Source organism: Trachemys scripta, chromosome 5, assembly GCF_013100865.1.
Source record: "Trachemys scripta elegans isolate TJP31775 chromosome 5, CAS_Tse_1.0, whole genome shotgun sequence".
In the NCBI taxonomy this organism is placed as follows: Eukaryota; Metazoa; Chordata; order Testudines; family Emydidae; genus Trachemys; species Trachemys scripta.
In genome coordinates this window covers 137,394,021-137,411,704 of record NC_048302.1, presented here as the reverse complement: position 1 = coordinate 137,411,704, position 17,684 = coordinate 137,394,021, and the positions used below count along the sequence as shown (strand labels likewise).

General features: G+C 57.0%; 1 protein-coding gene across 1 annotated transcript in view; it reads left to right on the top strand.

Annotated features, from left to right (window-relative positions):
* LOC117878417 (shootin-1-like) overlaps positions 1–15,147 on the top strand; it is a 41,402-nt gene extending 26,255 nt beyond the window's left edge. The window contains exons 9-17 of the mRNA XM_034772587.1: positions 1,700–1,846; positions 3,700–3,847; positions 4,614–4,740; positions 7,310–7,359; positions 9,239–9,351; positions 9,884–9,943; positions 12,138–12,309; positions 12,686–12,857; positions 14,209–15,147. Coding sequence (XP_034628478.1) covers positions 1,700–1,846; positions 3,700–3,847; positions 4,614–4,740; positions 7,310–7,359; positions 9,239–9,351; positions 9,884–9,943; positions 12,138–12,309; positions 12,686–12,828 — 960 coding nt within the window. The 3' untranslated portion in view covers positions 12,829–12,857; positions 14,209–15,147. The remainder of the gene's footprint in view (positions 1–1,699; positions 1,847–3,699; positions 3,848–4,613; positions 4,741–7,309; positions 7,360–9,238; positions 9,352–9,883; positions 9,944–12,137; positions 12,310–12,685; positions 12,858–14,208) is intronic.
* Positions 15,148–17,684: the final 2,537 nt, after the last annotated feature.

Sequence of the window (17,684 nt, the reverse complement as noted above, 5' to 3'; positions counted from 1 at the left end):
GGACGGTCCCTGGACGCAAGCAGCGGGTGCGGGGAGGGCAGAGCAGTGGGCCAGGAGGGCGAGTCCAGGAGCTGTGCTCAGCGGGCTTTGGCCAGCGCTGTGCAAAAGGCCCCTGCCGGAATCCCAGCGCCCGGGACCGTCAGCACGAGGGGCGTAACCTTGAGCCCGGGGCTGAAACGCACAAGCACGCAGTCCCTGATAGCTCAGTCTGTGCAATCATCTCCCAAGGGAAGGGGCGGGAGCCCCGTCACCTGGGACATTTGCAGACCGGGCAGAGCCCTGGGGAATGCACCTGCCGAGGCTGCGGGTGCAAACGCTGGGCCCGATGCTAGGAGTCAGTAGCGTCCCTGGGGAGTGCCAGGGCCCAGGAGGTCAGGGGACAGTGGATGGTCTGTGCGTGGGAAGAGCTGCTTGGCCCTGGGGTAACTCTCCTCAGCTCGGCCTTCCTCTCTCCTCCGCTAGCAGCAGTGGTTCCTAGCGGGCAGGGCAGAAAGTCTGAGCAGGACGGGGCGATGCTGACATCTCTGCTCCGCTCCGGGCCTGTCCCACCCCCCAGCCACAGCGACCCTGCCGCTCTCCTTAAACATCTTCCCCTCCCTGCACCCTGGACACCGGCCTGGCCTGTTTCTCCTGCTGGCAGCTGCAGCTCCCGCACTGCCTGCCCTGGACACCTCGTGGGTATTGGGTGCCCCTCTCCTGCACCCCAGCCCCATGTCACTGGCCCCCCACAGCCCAACTGGCCTCGGGAAAGTCCAGGGGTGAAAGGGTTAATGGCTATGCACACATTACACCAGCCTTGGACTGGCACCACATTCGGGCCTCAATGACACCTGCACCAGCCCAGCTGCCCTTAGTACGTTTCCCCGGGGGCAAGTGATTGGCCCTAAATTGGACAGCAGAAAACAACCCCGTTCACGATGCACAAGAGGGACTAGGCCCCGGCTCCCTCACCTGGAGCCAAGCTGGCCCGGCGGGGCTGACGGAGACAGGCCCCGGCTCCCTGCCCCAGAGCCAAGCTGGCCCGGCGGGGCTGACGGAGCCAGGCCCCAGTTTCCTCACCTAGAGCCAAGCTGGCCCGGCGGGGCTGACGGAGACAGGCCCCAGCTCCCTGCCCCAGAGCCAAGCTGACCCAGCGGGGCTGACAGGAGACAGGCCCCGGCTCCCTACCCCACAGCCGGGCTGGCCTGCTGGGGCTAACAGAAGTAAAAGTATCAGGGGGTAGCCGTGTTAGTCTGTATCTACAAAAACAACAAGGAGTCTGGTGGCACCTTAAAGACTAACAGATTTATTTGGGCATAAGCTTTCGTGAGTCCTGCCTCTCCAAGTGCCTGGCCCATGCGCACTGAAGTTAGCAGAAGCCTCCTATTGTCTGGAACAGGCCGCGGGGCCCAGCACGTTCCACACGTTCCTCTCCAAGCGCTTCCCAATGGAAGCATTTACTGATGCGGAGCGAGCCCTGGAGAGGAGAAGAGACTTGGCCAGGGTCACCAGCTGGTCAGTGGCAGAGCCGGGAACGGCGCCTGGTGACTGCTCCCTTCCAAAAGGTGCAGAGAGTCGCGTCACGTGCTGTGACGCCGGACGCCCCTGGGGGGCAGAGCTGGGAGGGGCCGTGGGAACAGCGGCTTTGCGGCGTCGAAGGGCGGCTGGATACAGTAACCACGAGCCCTCGACTGAACCCTCCCCGATCTCTTGGGCGCAGATGCTGGTGAAGCAGAAGGAAGCCAATAGGCAGAGCATGATCCTGCTCCAGAACGTGGGCCCCAACGCCCAGCTGCTCCAGGCCCTGGACGAGGTGGCTAGCCTGACTGGGGCGCTGGAGGAAGCCAAGCGGGAGCACCAGGAAAAGGTTAGGGACCGTCTCGGTAACCAGGGACGGCCTGGGCTAACCCCGGCATTCGCCTGGATCATCAACCCCCTGTCCCCCCGTATCTGCTTACTGACCTGTGGGGCTCTCCAGGGGGTGCCGCCCATCGCCCCTCCCTATAGAGCAGCAGGGACCTTTGTATGGGCCCGTGAGACCCAGGTGCTTGCTGCTCCATAGTGGGGGTGGGGTGGGGTGGGGTGGGGGGATCTGTCCATGCGCTGCTCCCTCCCTGGAGACCCCAGCTGCTCTCCGAAAGGCCTGGGCCATCAGGAGTATCCCGCTGCAGCCTGGGAGGTCCCGGCACCGAGGAGTAGGGCTGGTTGTCAGCCCCTCCCTCTTCCCTTCTGGAGCCCTGTGGCTCCGGGGGGTGGGGGAATTGTGTTAGGGATCAGGCCTCGCTGCACCTCAAACCCGTCTATCTGAGTGCTCCCCCCACCCCCCCAGGGTCGGGCCCCGGGCTGCCACCTGCCCCAGGGTGGAGTTCTGCCCGTCTCCCACTCTGAGCCCGGGTCCCAGGGCTCCGGCCCTGTGTGCCCCCGTGACTGCCCAGCAGGCCCTATGGGCTCCGGCCCTGTGTGCCCCCGTGACTGCCCAGCAGGCCCTATGGGCTCCGGCCCTGTGTGCCCCCGTGACTGCCCAGCAGGTCCCAGGGCTCCGGCCCTGTGTGCCCCCGTGACTGCCCAGCAGGCCCTATGGGCTCCGGCCCTGTGTGCCCCCGTGACTGCCCAGCAGGCCCCATGGGCTCCGGCCCGGGGAGTCTGCCCTTCGGAGCTGCCACCAGCAGGGACTACGAAGACCCAGCAGCCTCTTCCCCCCCAAGTGCGGCTGAATGGCAGCAGTAAGGACACGGCCCAGCAGAAGGGTCAGCCCACGTCTCTGTCACAGGGGGTGTGTGTCTGCACTGCACTGTGAATCCAGGTCTGGGGGATCCGGGCTTGTGACTCGGCGTTGCCGAGCGTCCCCCCTGCATTGTAAACCTGGGTATACAGTGGCCGGAGCCAGGCCTCACAGCCATGCTAACGCATCTGCACTGCACAGGCCTCCTGACTCAGGTCTGCGGCTCGATACACTGCAAAATGACAGGGCCTGGATCCGAGTCACAGCAGGACTTGGGCTCTGACCCACCCCCCCAGCAAGGCCCTAGGACCGGGATCCCGGGTGCTCACTGACCCAAACCAGACTGAGGTGTGTGTGGACAGAAGTGGGGCTTGGGCTCAAACCTGAGTCAGAGCCCGGCTTAGTGTGCAACATAGACATCCCCAGGGAGGCCTAGCTTATCCCAGACACCCTCAGCTGTGGGCATTGGGGTTCAGCCTGCTCCCCAGCAGCCCCTGCCTCCCCCTCTGCCGCGGCGTCCGGAGACTGGCTGTTTATCCCCCACGCCCCGCGAAGTTCTTTGCTCCAGTCTTTCCCACTCGGATCCTCCCTGGGCCAAGCCGCACTCTTGAGCTCAGCCTGGTCACAGGGAAAACTGCCGAGTGACTGACGCTGGAGTGGTCCCATATGTCCTGCTCAATGGGGCGATCCGGGCTAAGGGCCCCACTCCTGCATAGGCCCAGGTCACCCCTGCTTGGCTGCCCCCCCCCCCCCCCCCCCGTGAGGTGCTAGAGCAAACCACACAGACAGATGGAACACGTAATATTGTATGTTCCAGGCAGCCCCACGGGTGACCTCAGTGACCTCTCTCCAAGCAGCCAGGCGGTGGCCGGAGGCGCGTGCCCTGGTGCTGGCGTGGCTCCCTGGCCGGGGAGCACGGTGTGTCTCTCGGGTGGATGACTGGGGCACTCCTGGACTGGGCCGAGGCCCCCTGCACGCCTCTTCTCTTCTGCCCCCAGGTGAAGGGTCTGCAAGAGCAGCTAGAGGGGACCCAGGAGCAGCTGGGCGCCGTGCGAGCGGCCCTGGCTGCAGCCGAAGCAGAGACGCTGCATCTGGGGGAGCAGCTGCACCAGGCGGAGGAGAGGAATGTGGAGTTGGAGGGGAAAGGTAGGTGCTCGCCTCGCTGCTCCTGTGCTGGCCCCTCCACCTGGCGATTAGCACCCAGCCCCCCCCCCCCGCTCCGGACCCCCAAGGGGGGCCCAGGTGCGAGGCAGGCCCAGCTGGATCTGATGGACACTCCTGGCGAGGGGGCTGGCTGGATGAGAGCCACCCGGGCCGAGGGGCTCTCCACCCTCTCGTGAGTGGGCCTGGTGTTACAGCCGCTGGACGCCAGCGGTACGGTTCAGATCAGACCTCCCCCCAGCCCCCACGTCTAAGGCTGTGCAGAGCCCCAGAGCTGGGGCTTCAGCCCCTCGTGCGGCCGAGACCCCCGCACTGGAGCTGGATTTCAAACCTCTCCGAGCTTCGGGGGCATGCGGATCCCAATGCGGGCGGTGACTTGGGCCTCCCCTCCCCTCCCATCACCGGATCCTGCCTCCCCTCCCGTTCCCCCATCCCCCAGCCCTGCTCCCCTGCCTCCCCTCTCATGTCCAATCGCGTCACCTCCGTCCAGCCCTCACTCTCGGCCCGAACAGATGTGGTGTGGTTTTTTTTAATGCAAATTAGCAGCTGGGGAGAGAACAGAGGAACCAGCATGGTGTGACCAGCAGCTATCCAAGGCCAGTTCTCCACAGGCCAGCATCTCGGGGGGTGGGGGTGGGGGTGGGAGGGAGACATAAGAACGGCCCTGCTGGGGCAGACCGATGGGCCGTCTAACCCAGTCTCTGCGGCCCTCCCGAGCTCTGACCGTATTCCTAACTGCATTCCCTTTCAGTGACGGTACTAGAAGAGAAATTGGAGAGGGCTGAAGCCCCGCCTTCTGAACCTGATTCGCCAGAAGTGGCTCCTCCCCCACCACCCCCACCTCCTCTGCCACTGCCAGCATCTTCCGCCCCCGTGGAGTAAGTGCCACCCACACCCAGACCTTCCCCTACAGAGACCGCTGGCCCCAAGGGAGTCGCTCCTCTAGCGGCGCATCAGCTGCTGGCTGTCAGTCCGAGCCCAGCCACTAGGGGGGGACATGGCACACTCCTAGTCCGTGCACTGCGTGTGCCTGTGCCAATGTTTTCTCAAACCAGCGGTTCTCAGCCTTTCCGGACTCAGGACCCATCGGTAACCCCGGATGGCTTTTCAGGAGCCAGTCAATAGCGTTCGTGCAAAAGCCGTCTGGGATAGTAACTACGTCTTACCCATGATCAACAGCGTACGTGTTAATGTAACGTGCTAAATCAGTCCCCCGGGCAGCCCCTAGCTGCAGCTCCCGTCCTGCAGGGCTCGCTGGGCGTGACTCCCCACTCCAGGCCTTGTTCCCCTGCCGAGGACCAGCCAGAGTGGCATTGCAACCCGGCAATTGCATGGGGCCGCGGCGCCACTCACTCCGGTTTGGCCTGGCCAGCCTGCATCACCATGACAGAGGGGCGGCTGGGCCAAACCTGAGCCGTGCTGGGACCTTGTGTGCTGGGTGGCAACGCCCGGAGTGGGCAGCGGAGCCCAGCCAGCCCATTGGAGCCACAGGGGCTGCCACTGCAGGGTGAAGACAGGGCAGGCTGTGCAACACACTCCCAGGGCCCCCAGGAAGGACCCACCCTGGATCTCTCCCCCTCCCCCTCCTTTGACACATTCTGGCAACCCAATTTTGGGTCATGAGCCACGGGTTGAGAAACCTTGCTGTGAATGCCGTGGGGAGCCCGGGGGGCGGGGAGGGGTAACGAATCAAACAGCCTTTTACCTTCATGCTGCCCGGCTCCGTCAGGTCAGCAGCCACCAGACGTTCTGATGTTAGGTGGCTTGGGTGAAACAAGTTTGCTGGGTCTCAGCTCAGTTCCTCTCTAAGTGGGTAGTCCAAGGGTAGAGCGGACCACAGAGATGGGTCTCCCTGTTGGTTGATCAGGGACCCCAGCCCCCTCGTACACAGGCAAGGAGTAGTGGGGGAGCCTGCCCTGCTACGGATCCCTGGCCAGAACCCCTCATCTTCAGCACATCCCTGGTGCCCCCTGCCAGAGTCCCAGACTCCCCCTACCTGTCCAGACCTCCACACCACCTATACATCCCACACTCCCCACCAAAGTCCATGGTGTCTTCCTCTGGGGCTGTAACCAGCACTAAATGCAATTGACAGCGCAGGGGGCAGATGTATACTGCTCTCCCAGCCTCGGGTCCCACACGGCTTCCCTATATGTTCACGCTCCTCACCCTGCACGATTCTGTGCCTGCCGACAGGGAAGACATGGAGTTACTGGGTGGGGGGACAAAGCGTATATGGAGTTCTGGCAGGGGCATCGACCATCTGGGGATGGGTGCAGAGATCCGGGCCAAGGGGAGCATTGTGGGCACTCCAGGGAGCTGGGGGGGCATTGAGGGTGTGGAGGTCTGGGAGAGGATGGTGGGGATGGAGGGCTCTCTCAGGGGCATCGGAGGATGTGGGGGTCTTGCCAAGGGGCAGTTGTGAAGGGGGCACCAGGGACGTGGACTTTAGTGGGGAATATGGGGAATATAGGTGGTGTGGGGCTCTGGACAGGTAGGGAGAGTCTGGGGATAGGCATATAGGGCTGTGGCAGGGAGCACCAGGGCCATGGACTTTGGTGGTGTGGAGGTCTGCACAGGTAGGGGGAGTCTGGGGCTCTGGCAGGGGGCACCAGGGATGTGCTGAGGATGCGGGGTTCTGGCCAAGGACTGGGGCATTTGGAAAGACTGGCATAGGTTGGGTAGGGTGTTTGGGGTTCTGGTGGGTGGGTGTATCAGGGTGCCGGGCTCTGGCAGGGGGTTGGTCACATTGGAGTCAGTCTGGGAGCTATAATTGTGGGGGCCTGGGACTCCCCTCCAGCGAGCCATGGCCTGTCCGTCGGCTGGAAGATCCAGGGATGCGGAAGTGCTCCCTTGCCTTCTCCTGCAGTGATGGGTTACTCCAAAGCACCCTCCATTGGCCTCCACGCTCCATGGAGACCTCCGGCACCTCCATTCCTGGGCTGCAGGAGGGGCCTGACAGCGCTTAGAAACCAAGGACTGCTTCTGAGTGTCCTAGAAAACACCCGCTGGGGCCTCGGCTGTGACATGCTCCCGCCCTGGGGGCATTGTGTGCCAATTTCCTGTCAATTCCCAGGCTTTGAACCCTGTCCTAAGTGTCAAACCCGTCCTGAGCTAGGGGCCAGAAAAGAGAACCAAAATATTGCCATCTTTGAAGTGCTAATGGGACGCCCTCTTCTCTGTGGTGATGGGGCCAGATAATGACCTGGACAGATAGGAGACGCTAGGGCTAACTCAGTCCTTTGAGGGATTTTCTGGACTATCCCTTCCTGGTTCCTCTGATGCTCAGGGGGCTTCAGGGAGCTGGGGGGGGGGGGCGGCATTGAGGGTGTGGAGCTCTGGGAGAGGATGGTGCGGTTGGGATGGAGGCAGAGGAGTGGAGTGGGGCCGGGTGGGGCCCGGAGTGCTATCTGTGGCAACACATTCATGCTTCTCTCTCCTTTTCAGTCCCCTTTTGGTGATCAAGCAAAGGAAGGGGATGCGGCAGCAGAAACCCAGTAAGCCAGCCCGACTCGAGGGGCATCCATCGCGGCACTAACGCCGAATCCCCTGGCACTCCGCTGGCGTGGGGGCACGGCGCTCTCGAGCGGTCTCGTCCCTCTGGGCGCTGACCTCTCTGCATGGAGCGGGAGGTGATGGGGTCGAGGCCGTTTATAATCCAGTCTGCCTCTCTGGAGGGCTATTGGACTCCAGGCTGAAAGCCGCCAGCTGCTGCAGGGATACAGCGCGTTACTGGCTTGGCGGCATCTCAGTGGTGCTTGGGGCTGGAGTGAATGTATTGAACACGGCCAAGATGGACATAGCTGCTGAATGGGCAAGGGGGAAAGGTGGTCTAGTGGCTATGGTGCTCGCCTGAGACTCAGGTTTCACGCCCTGTGTGACCTTGGCCAAGACACTGAGGCCCAGATCCTCCAAGGCACCTCACTCTCGTTGATTTTAACCATTGGGCCTCAGTCTCTTTGTGCCTCAGTTTCCCTACCTGTAATATGGGTTGTGAGAATAAGTACGTTAAGATTGTGAGGTGCTCAGATACTTGGGCAGGGGGCAGATCATAGAATCATAGAATATCAGGGTTGGAAGGGACCTCAGGAGGTCATTTAGTCCAACCCCCTGCTCAAAGCAGGACCAACCCCAACTAAATCAGATAAGTACCAGAGAGAGATACAGATCCACGGGGGGACTAAGCCAGTGTGGAAGGGAGTCTTCAAGTTCCCCTGCTCAAGCGCAGAGGAGGCTACCGGAATACGCAGCTATACAGGAGAACGGCCGGGCTTGTGCTTAAAGCACAGATCCAGGAGATCTGCCATTGGCTCGCTGTGTGTCCTGGGACAAGTCCCTCCCACTCTCGGCTTCCCCCAGGTAAAAGAGGGTTGGTGATGCCTGCGTCATTCCAAGGGAGGGTTGTGAGGCTGGTGTGTGTGATGTGCTTGGAGATCCTCAGATGAGAGGCTAGAAGGACAAAGCGTTACATTGGAACTGCCAGAGTGGATCAGCTCTATGGCCCATCTCGGTCAGGAGCCTGTCTCTGACAGGCACCAGCACCAAATGCTTCAGAGGAGGGTGTAAAAAGCCCAGAGTACAGATGTGGGATAATCTGCCTGCCTTCCTCCCACATACTCTAGGTCTCATCCTGGCCTCTGACTGAGATCGGCTAAAGTCCTGAAATACAATGTTTAATATCCCTTCCAAACTTTGTTATCCATAGAACCGTCCAACCCCCTCTCTGAATTTTACTAAGTTCTTGACCTCAATGGTATCATGTGGCAGTGAGTTCCACAGGTTAATTACACACTGTGTGAACAAATATTTCCTTTGCTAGTTCTGGCTGTGCCACCACCCACTTTCATCCAATGTCCCTTTGGTTCCTGTGTTCCTGCGATGTCATGTGGCCAGTCTGTGCCTCTCAGCAGCATCGCAGATCTCCTAGTGGGGCTCTGAACCACCTCCACTGCTGTTGGACATAGAGGGAGATTTAAACACGGACTCCGTTTTATTTTCCTTGATCCTTCACTCTTCATACTCTTGGGATGCACTCCCCATAGACCTCCATGAAGTCACCTCATCATCCACCGTCAGAACTCTCCTTTGCCATGCTGCCTACAAAACACTGGCCAATGGTCAGGCTGCTGGAGCACAGAGACCACTGCCTCTCGTACTGACCAGTGCTGTCTCATGGTTTCCTTGTGCTCCCCATGGCTGTCTCCATCTGTTGTCTCTTGTCTTATACTTAGATTGTTAGCTCTTTGGGGCAGGGACTATCTTTTTGTCCTGTGTTTGTACAGTGCCTAGCGCACTGGGGGCCTGGGTCATGACTGGGACTCCCAAGTACTGTGGAAATACGAATAATACTAAGCTTCATTCTTCCTACGCCTGCAGGCGAACCTGCTACCGATGACGTCAAAGCTCGAGCAGTGGAGGAAATGATGGCCAGGATCAAGAGCGGGGTTGCCCTGAGACCAGCAAAGAAGGACAGGGCTGCGTTGTCCCAGGTAAACAGTGGCACCGGCGTGTAGGAAGGGAGGCTCTGGTCCCTGGCATCCACCAGGGAGTGCAGCCCCCTGATATCAATGGCGCTTGTAATAGCCAGTGTCACGGGGATGGCTCAGGCAGGGGAGTCAAGGAGTGGGGGTGTTGGGCCTTTCGCCGTGGTTCCAATCCAGACATGGGTTCGAGGGACCGTCGGCTGGCTCCAGGAGGGAAACAGAAGGATAGGACAGGGCCTTTCATCTGTAGGGACCCAGATCCAGCCGGCCCAGGATTGGGGAACGGGCTGTGGAGCCCGGCGCGGGGCAGATAGATGCCCAGGCTCTTTACGAGCTGATAACTGCCCGTGTGACGGGAGGGGGTGGTTTCCCAGGGGAGGGGCGTCCATGTCACCGAATGCCAGTCCTAGCTGGCCGGCTTGTTTGGCAGCCTCAGGAGTGAGGCGAAGGACCCCAGGCCGTTGGGATATGCGCGCGGGGGGTGTCTGTGCTGGGGGAGGGACAGCGGAATCCTCTCTCAAGAGATCTTCCCTCTCAGGATCACTCAACAGCAGCCAGCAAACGCAAGAGCACCGTGCTGGAGCTGCAAGGGATCCTGGTAAGCGGCTTTAGACCTCAGCTTGCTGTGCAGAAAGGCACCGGTGCCTGGGAGAACCCTTTACATTCGCACCCAGGACAGGACAGGTGCAGAGAGCTGAGCACGGCAGGGCATGCAGGGCAGCCCCCCGTCCTGCAGGAATGTGCCTTCATCAAGCTACTCCAGGACAGAGCCGTTCCCAGGACCGGCTCCAGGGGTTTTGCCGCCCCAAGCGGCGGAAAAAAAATAAAAAAAGCCACGATCGCAGTTGTGATCGGCGGCACTCTGACGGCAGCTCCACCGCGCCGCTTTCTTCTTCGGCGGGAATTCGTCGGCAGATGCTTCCCTCCGAGGGACCCGGCCTTGACCCTCCTACCCCGGCTGCTCACCGCACAGCCTTGAAGCTGTGCTCTAAGCGTGTGAAAGTTTCAACACTTTGCAAACCGGGGAGGCTTTTTTTGTTGTAAATGAACTTTTTTTTTTTTTTTTTTTGTCCTTGGAAACTTTTGATGTGAGTTTCAATTCCCCCCCTCCCCTTTAAAAACATTTTTTTGAATTAAAAATAAAAGCGGCTCTCGGCTTTGGAAGGGTCGCCGTTCCCCCTGTACGATGTATGAATGGATAGTGAACGGTGGGAGGGCCTGAAACCTCCAGCTGTTCCCCGCATGGTCCCTGCCCTGTTCGCATGTTGGGAGGGGGGACAGAAAGCCAGCTAGACAATTTTGCCATCACTTCATTTTCTTGGGTTTGGAAAATCCCCAGAATCAGACGGCAGAGTCTGTGGTGCCACTCACTGAGCTTTGACCTTGACCTGGGCACCGCTACGACAGTCTGTGAACCTGTCTCGCTAGACGTGCTGAGAGTTGTGTGGGGGGGTGTTTTCTGGCTTGAAAGCCCATCACAGTTACCATGTGTGTCGCTTACCTCTCTTGCAGCTGGATAATAGCCTGCTATTGCTACGTTGGGCTACGCTACAGAGTTAGGTCGACATAAGGCAGCTTATGTCAACCTAACTATGTCAGTGTCTACGCTACAGCCCTGCTCCCGCCGATGTAAGTGCCCTACTCCACCAACATAGAACTCCACCTCGAGGAGCGGTGTAGGGCTTATGTTGGTGTAGTTAGGGTGACGCAGTGTCTGTGTAGACGCTGCATTACTTATATCACTATTAGCTGTCTTGTCAACTTCATGGCTCCAAAATTGATAAGAAAGAAAGCTCCCGGCTCCCCAGCCGGGCTGCTGCCGGGTCTCCACTGCAAGCCAGGCTGCCACCCGGGCTCTCCGCTCCCTGCTGGGAACCTTGCTGACCCCCAGGGTCCCGGCTCCCCACTGGGAACACAACAGCTGAACAGACTCCGGGGCAGATTTCCCCACCAGAGACGAGAAGCCCCAGGCGGCAGCTGGGCTCCTAGAGGGGATCTGCATGGAGCGGAGAGCCCTGGCGCTCAGCCCCCCACACTGCCCCTCCTCCGTGGGTGGACGTGCCCCTGGTGAGGACACGCACCACCAGCAGGAGGGTCGTGTGGACATCAGCCACCACAGCAAGTAGCCTGTAAATTGACCTAGGTTGACTTAAGATTGTAGTGTAGATATGCGCCACCCCCCCACCCCCCGAGTGGAGCTTCTCCATCACCTCAAGGGGTTGAGGTCTGAGCAGGGGGCATTTATTTTTGGACAAATGGTTAATTGGAAGAAAAATGTAGCTTCGGGGGTGACCGGAAACTATTCGCAAATCTGCCATCAATAGTTTCAGCCATGCCCAAAACAGTCAGAGAAGGAGGAGAAGGCCAGGCAGCCCCTACACGCACACACAGATGGTTAGAAAACTCACCTGGGCAATAGGGCATGCAGGGTCAAGTCCCTGCTGTGCTACAAACCTGAAACAGATGTTTCTGATTTGCTGAAAATTTTGCAAAATGTCAGATTTGGTTCCATCCAGACCAATTTTTTTTTTTTTTTTTTTTTACTGCCACCAAACCGCCAAGCTGGTTCCTTGCCAAGCTCTAGCCCTAGATTCAAACCTCACTGCTGATCCACGCAGAGTGTTACATCAGCCCGGTTGGGAAGTTCAGCCCCTTTAGGCAACTGGAGGCTCAGCCCAAGGGCATCTCTGAATGTGAGCTGAGAGGCCTGCGCACGCAGCCACTGGGTGGGTGGGAACTGTGCTTCTCGGTGGCTGAGCCATCCGCTAACATGCGCCAGTTTCTCTTGTCAGGGCACGATGAAAAGTCCGGTCAGAAAACAGAGCTGGCGTAAACACAGCCAAAAGATCAACGACAACCAGCTGCAGTCCATCCTGCAGAGACGGCGCAGGATGGTGGACTCCTCCACTCCCGCCCAACCCTCGCCGCTGCGGGCCGAGCTCAGAAAAGAGGTGCAGAATCAAGGTGCAGTGACCCCTCCTCGGGTGTCTCACATCCAAGTCAGGAAGCCATCCTGCTGCAAGGCCAGGTCCCAGCATGCTCCTCCTCGGCCAGAGAAGCCTTCTGCTGAGTGGAGCACTGCATGCTGGGAGCCGGGGTTGGNGTGGGGGGGCAGGTTTGACAGCTGTGGAATCTCAGAACACATAAGTGCTGGAACGAGGACTACAGGGGGGTGCTGCAGCACCCCCGGGCTTGAAGTGGATTCCATTAAATCCAGTTTGGTTCAGTGGCTCTCAGCACCCCACTATACACACTGTTCCAGCCCCCCGGTCAGAATAGCAGCATTCTGTGAAACACGGGCTTGTCACACAATGTCTATGTGGCTTTCTTATTTTCTAAGGTGACAGTGAGATTTGCAAAGCTGTGCCCAGCCCAAGCGCCGAGGAGAATGTAGCTGTCGTCCAGTTAAGAGCGAGATCGGTGCACCTTCAGAAAAGCAGGCGACTGGCTCTCCTGAGTGCAGCAGAGAACAAGCCAGCATAGAGAGAGACTACCTGAAAACCAGCCGTCCTGTAAGAAACAGCCATGACAACCCACCTCATTGGGGCACTAGGAAGGGTTGGATCTGGGATCTTCAGCACAGGCACCTCCCACTTGAGCTAAAGGAGTAACTCCACTATCAGGCAGCAGTAGTAGGCGGTTATCCTCCAGGTAGACCAGCCACTCGAGGCGGGGATGCCAGACATGCTGCACAAGTGTGTTACAACGGTCATTGTCTGTGCATTTCGTTCTGGTTTGTTTCAATATTTTCCCCAGAGGCTAGCATGTGCCTGTTATACCAAACCGTGACTGTTTCTGTGTCGGGGAAGGGCAGACGGCCTCAATAATGGGGCTGCAAAGTACTCGGGAACGCAAAGAGAGGGAGGCCAGCTAGGGCTGTCTGCAGCACCCCAGCTCCCAGGAACATGGCAGAGCCCTGCCCGCAAATGCTTACAGTCTAACCATCAGCTCCCGTGGAATTCAGTGAGAGCTTTGGCTCTGACGATGGACGCAGCTCAGAGGCTGTGGATACAATCCAGAAAGGTGCTAAGCCCCCACAGCCCCATGATAGGTGCTGGGAGATGCTGGTGCTCCTGGACTTGGCCATTTATTGGCTATGACACCAAAAAGGGTGACATCATACAAAGGGTGAAAGGTGGGGTCATGAGAGGACAAGGGTTGGTTGCTACGGCAGAAGATCGTGAGTCGAGATTGATGTTGTGGTCACTTCTCAATCGCTTCTCTGTGGGTGTGTGGGGACAATGACCAGTGTGGAGGCTGCCAGCCCAGACCCTGACCCTGTGAAGGCAATGTCAAAGCTCTCATGGGCTTCAATGGGCCAGGATCAGGCCCCAGGACCAGCCTTTCCTTTCCCTTCCCCGACAGTTACAGACTAGAGGGAAGCTGTAGGCTGCCATCTGGGACTCCATGGGTATCCCTGCCACGGGCTACTGATGGTGTCCGCAGGGGGTGGAATCCAGGCCCTTGCGAAGTCCATGGGAATTGTGCCACTGAGGCCAGAGTTTCATCCAGGGGATTTAGTTGGGACTTACATTTGTGGGCGTTTGGTGAAGTGACTGTGAATAAGCGACATCTCTGAAAGGGAGGATGGGGGTGTGGGTAAGGCTCTAGCATGGGACTTTGGAGTGCTGGGCTCTAGCACTGAGTGTGCTGGTCTCTCTGTGCCTCAATTTCCCATCCATGAAATGGGGATAATAGTCCTTCCTTTGCCTGTTTAATTGCAAGGTCTTTGGGGCAAGGTCTGTGTCTTATGACGTGTTGGTACAGTACAGGGGGGTCCCAATCTCCGCCTCCAGGCACTACCGCCTTGCAAATGGACTCTCATGCTTGTGTTCTATTGTTCTAAACCTGCATCTCTTTCAGGTTGGACCACAATACACTGCATGACCGCCCGGTCTCGCACCCTGCCGCTGCTCCTTGCAGGACCTGCCCCACCTGTGTATCTTTCAGGCACGCAAACATTCAGATCCTGAGCACCGCTTGCTTACGCATACTAGCTTGCTCCACTTGCCTCGGTGGTTGCTGGGAAGTGCGGTCAGGAATCTTAACACTGACAAGCTTCATAGTGTGGTCCTAGAGTGGACTTGTCATTGGCCAGTGGAACGGGGTTTTGTTGACAGTGGTTTGTAAAGATCATCCATCCCTCCTCTTTCAAAGGCCAAACATAATTTCACACTCTTCCTGAGGACTGCAGATAAAGACGGCTGCCGCTTTCGAGCCCGTTCTTTTCTAACTGAGCTGCTCTGACAAGACTAGATCCAGCAGAACCCATTCAGCTGCTGAGCTGAGCATCTTGGGGGATCTGAGTGTCCTTCTAAGAAGCCCTACATCTGAAATTTGAGCTCTGTACCTTTTAACTAGACAACCTGTTAGAGAAAAGGGCTAAAGAGATAGAAATTGAATTTGGATGTCCTAAGCACAGATCACGCGGCAGTTCACATGTTGTGGAGCTTGTCCAGCTGCCTAGAGTGGCTCGCGAGCGCGAGTCCCCACCTCAGGGCAGACTGTGAAGAAGCAGGGCCCAAACCCCAAGCTGGCTGTGAGTTCTATGTCCACATTTCACCAACCAAGTATCAAGTCTGAACTCCTCAAGGACTATGACAGCCTTAACATGGAGTCACAGACAGTCTTCTTGGGCACTCAGGTCTATCTTGCCACCCAGGCAAGCTTACCTTTGTGATAGATGGTCCCTTACACCAAAAATCACAATGATATTCAGATTACTCCCAGTCCAAAAGGACCAGTCACTTACCCCGGATCAACTGCACCTCAGGTCCTATGCCAAAGACAGTGCTTGTAGCCAATCCTATAACTAATTAAAGATTTATTAACTAAGAAAAAAGAAATGAGTTATTTACAAGGCTAAAGCAGATCAACATACACACACACACACACACACACACACACGTGTGACGATCTTAGATTCCAAAAGGTAATAGAAGTAGCTGTAATATTCAAGCTCCATGTGTCCTTTAGGGCTCTCCCAGGCCAAACAGTTGGGGATCCCTCGCTTATGCTTAGACATCTTCACCCCTCAGAGTTCAAGCAGCATAGAGATACAGTTCCTTCTTGTCATGGATTTTTATTCCCTTCTCCCAGAGTTCAAAGTGATGGGACAAGGCCTTGTGCACATCTCTTCCTCATGGGTGTGGGGAGAGCAATCAGCAAAGTCTTTTGTCTCCTGATATTCCACAATGGCTTGTCTGGTGTCCCGGGGCCTTCTTTTGTTGGGCAGGAGATGACGCCTCTGGTGGTAAACCAGTATTTCACCCTTGGTAATGCCTCTCTACTGAGTGGGTGGGGTGTGTGTGTGTGTGTGTGTAACAGTTTTAGAGCAAACTCATTTATAGCTACAGAGCAAACACTTATATATTGCCTTACAACACGAGGTACAGCTGTTATAAGTCAGATTAATACATGCAGCAGCCTACCAGCATTTCATAAAGTCTAAACACATTTTTTTTATAAATCTAATACCTATTTTAACAATACCAACACATAGTGAGGCTTAGGGGCCTTGGCATGAGCTGGTGTCTGGTCTGCCAGCATCACCGAGGTCTCTTGTTATACCATGAATTAAAAGGTACATTGCGAGACATTCCTAAAGTTTCGGTGGTGGCCCCACTGTGTCCTAAACCATCATGGGCTGGAAGTCATCCCAGAGTCCTATTTCACCGTGGTCACTTCAGCCCCCTTACCTCTCATCTCACTTTCCTGCAGACAAGAAACCATCTCCCGCTGCTCTGCTCAAGTTAAGCTCTGCTCTGGGTCCCTTTCCTGACTTCCCCATCAAGTTCACACTCTTCAGCCTCACACTCGGGAGTTGTCACGTGTCTGCTCCTGTCTTGGTTCTTGCTTCTCATGAAGCAAGAACCTTCTGAAATTTTTGGCTCTTGTCTTTTCCCCCTTTCCATGGTCCCTGTACCTCCCCTTCCCGCTCATCATTCAAACAAACCCATCACCCCAGCCCCTGAAAAAACACTTCTTCTGTGAGGGCTTTGAGCGTTAACACCCTCTAGTACAGCAAGCAGGTGTATCCACCAGAAGGTCGGCTGAATCCGGTATGGGAGGATCTCATTTTGAGCCATGAAAGACCCCTTAGTGTGTTAAGGAATGACATAGCTTGATTCAGCTACCCAAGGACAGGCACTTGGCATACATTGACCTGAATGAGCTTGTGAAAGCAAATGCACATCAAAACAATTAATGAGCAGGGTCACATCAACACAGAAAAAATAACTAAGCCCCACAAATTGTATAGGTCTTGGGAGCATTTCGGGCCCTGACATTTTCCACCAGTGCACGCCGTGTTGAATCAATTCTTAGGGCTGCTTAGCCAGAGAACCTCACAACACATCTCAGTGGGAGGGTATTTAAATTTGAAACAAATTAACATGGAAGCCTGGCAGCTCAGGAACCTTCACTGTCACCTCTAACAAACCAACGTGGAGCGGATCCACCCGCTGTGGGAATGCCTCCTCCCGAGGGCTCCACTAGTGAAAGACTGAAGCCTTGTGCAGGCTTATGCTTCTTGTAAGCTAGGGGTAGGGAGAGAATGGCTGATGTGCACCTCTGGTAAGATCTGCCTGCTATGGGTATTTCAAGATGTTGGATGCTTGGCCTGCAAGCTGCAAGGCTATTAAATTGTGTACAGCTCTCTCGTAACAGGTAGCGGGGTGTGTTGGGGTTAGACAGGGGAGGCAGGAAGGGTTGGTAGCAGTGAGTGCTACGGAAGGGACCGGAAGGAAAGCTCAGAGGTTGTAGGCAACGTAGAAGTTGTGGCTTCTGAGTTGAATTTCTACAAGAAGAGGAGGCCCTGGGGAGGTGGATCCAGAGACTGGAGAGGAAGAGTGGTGAGGAATAGAGAGAGGAGATCATGGAGGCAGAGTGGAAGGAGCGAGGGAGAACGGGGATCTCAAGGGGTTGCTCTGAATTCACAGCACTGTGAGAGAAGCAGCCCATGGGAGCTGCAGACAGATAGGATGCACAGGGAGGGGCAGAGCAGGGGTAACCAAGGAGAGCTCTTGGTTTGTTTCCTGGATGTGGTGATGGTGCAATACTGATGTGGGATAATGTTTCTGGGCCTCACAGAAGTGGAGCGCCGGGAGGGATTCAAATGAAGACAGGATGTAGGCCTGGCACTGTGGGGTAGCAGGATTCCAATTCCATACCAGTTCTTATACGGGATGCTATAACAGGGTTGCTTGTGATAACAGAGACTCTGTGGCCCAGGAGGTTCCCTAGGTATGCATGTCTGATTGCTGGGAAAGGAAAATGTGTTTTGTTGCAGTTGATGCTTCCACAGCCTGTTCTATGCATTGTTTAGAAACAGTACTGGT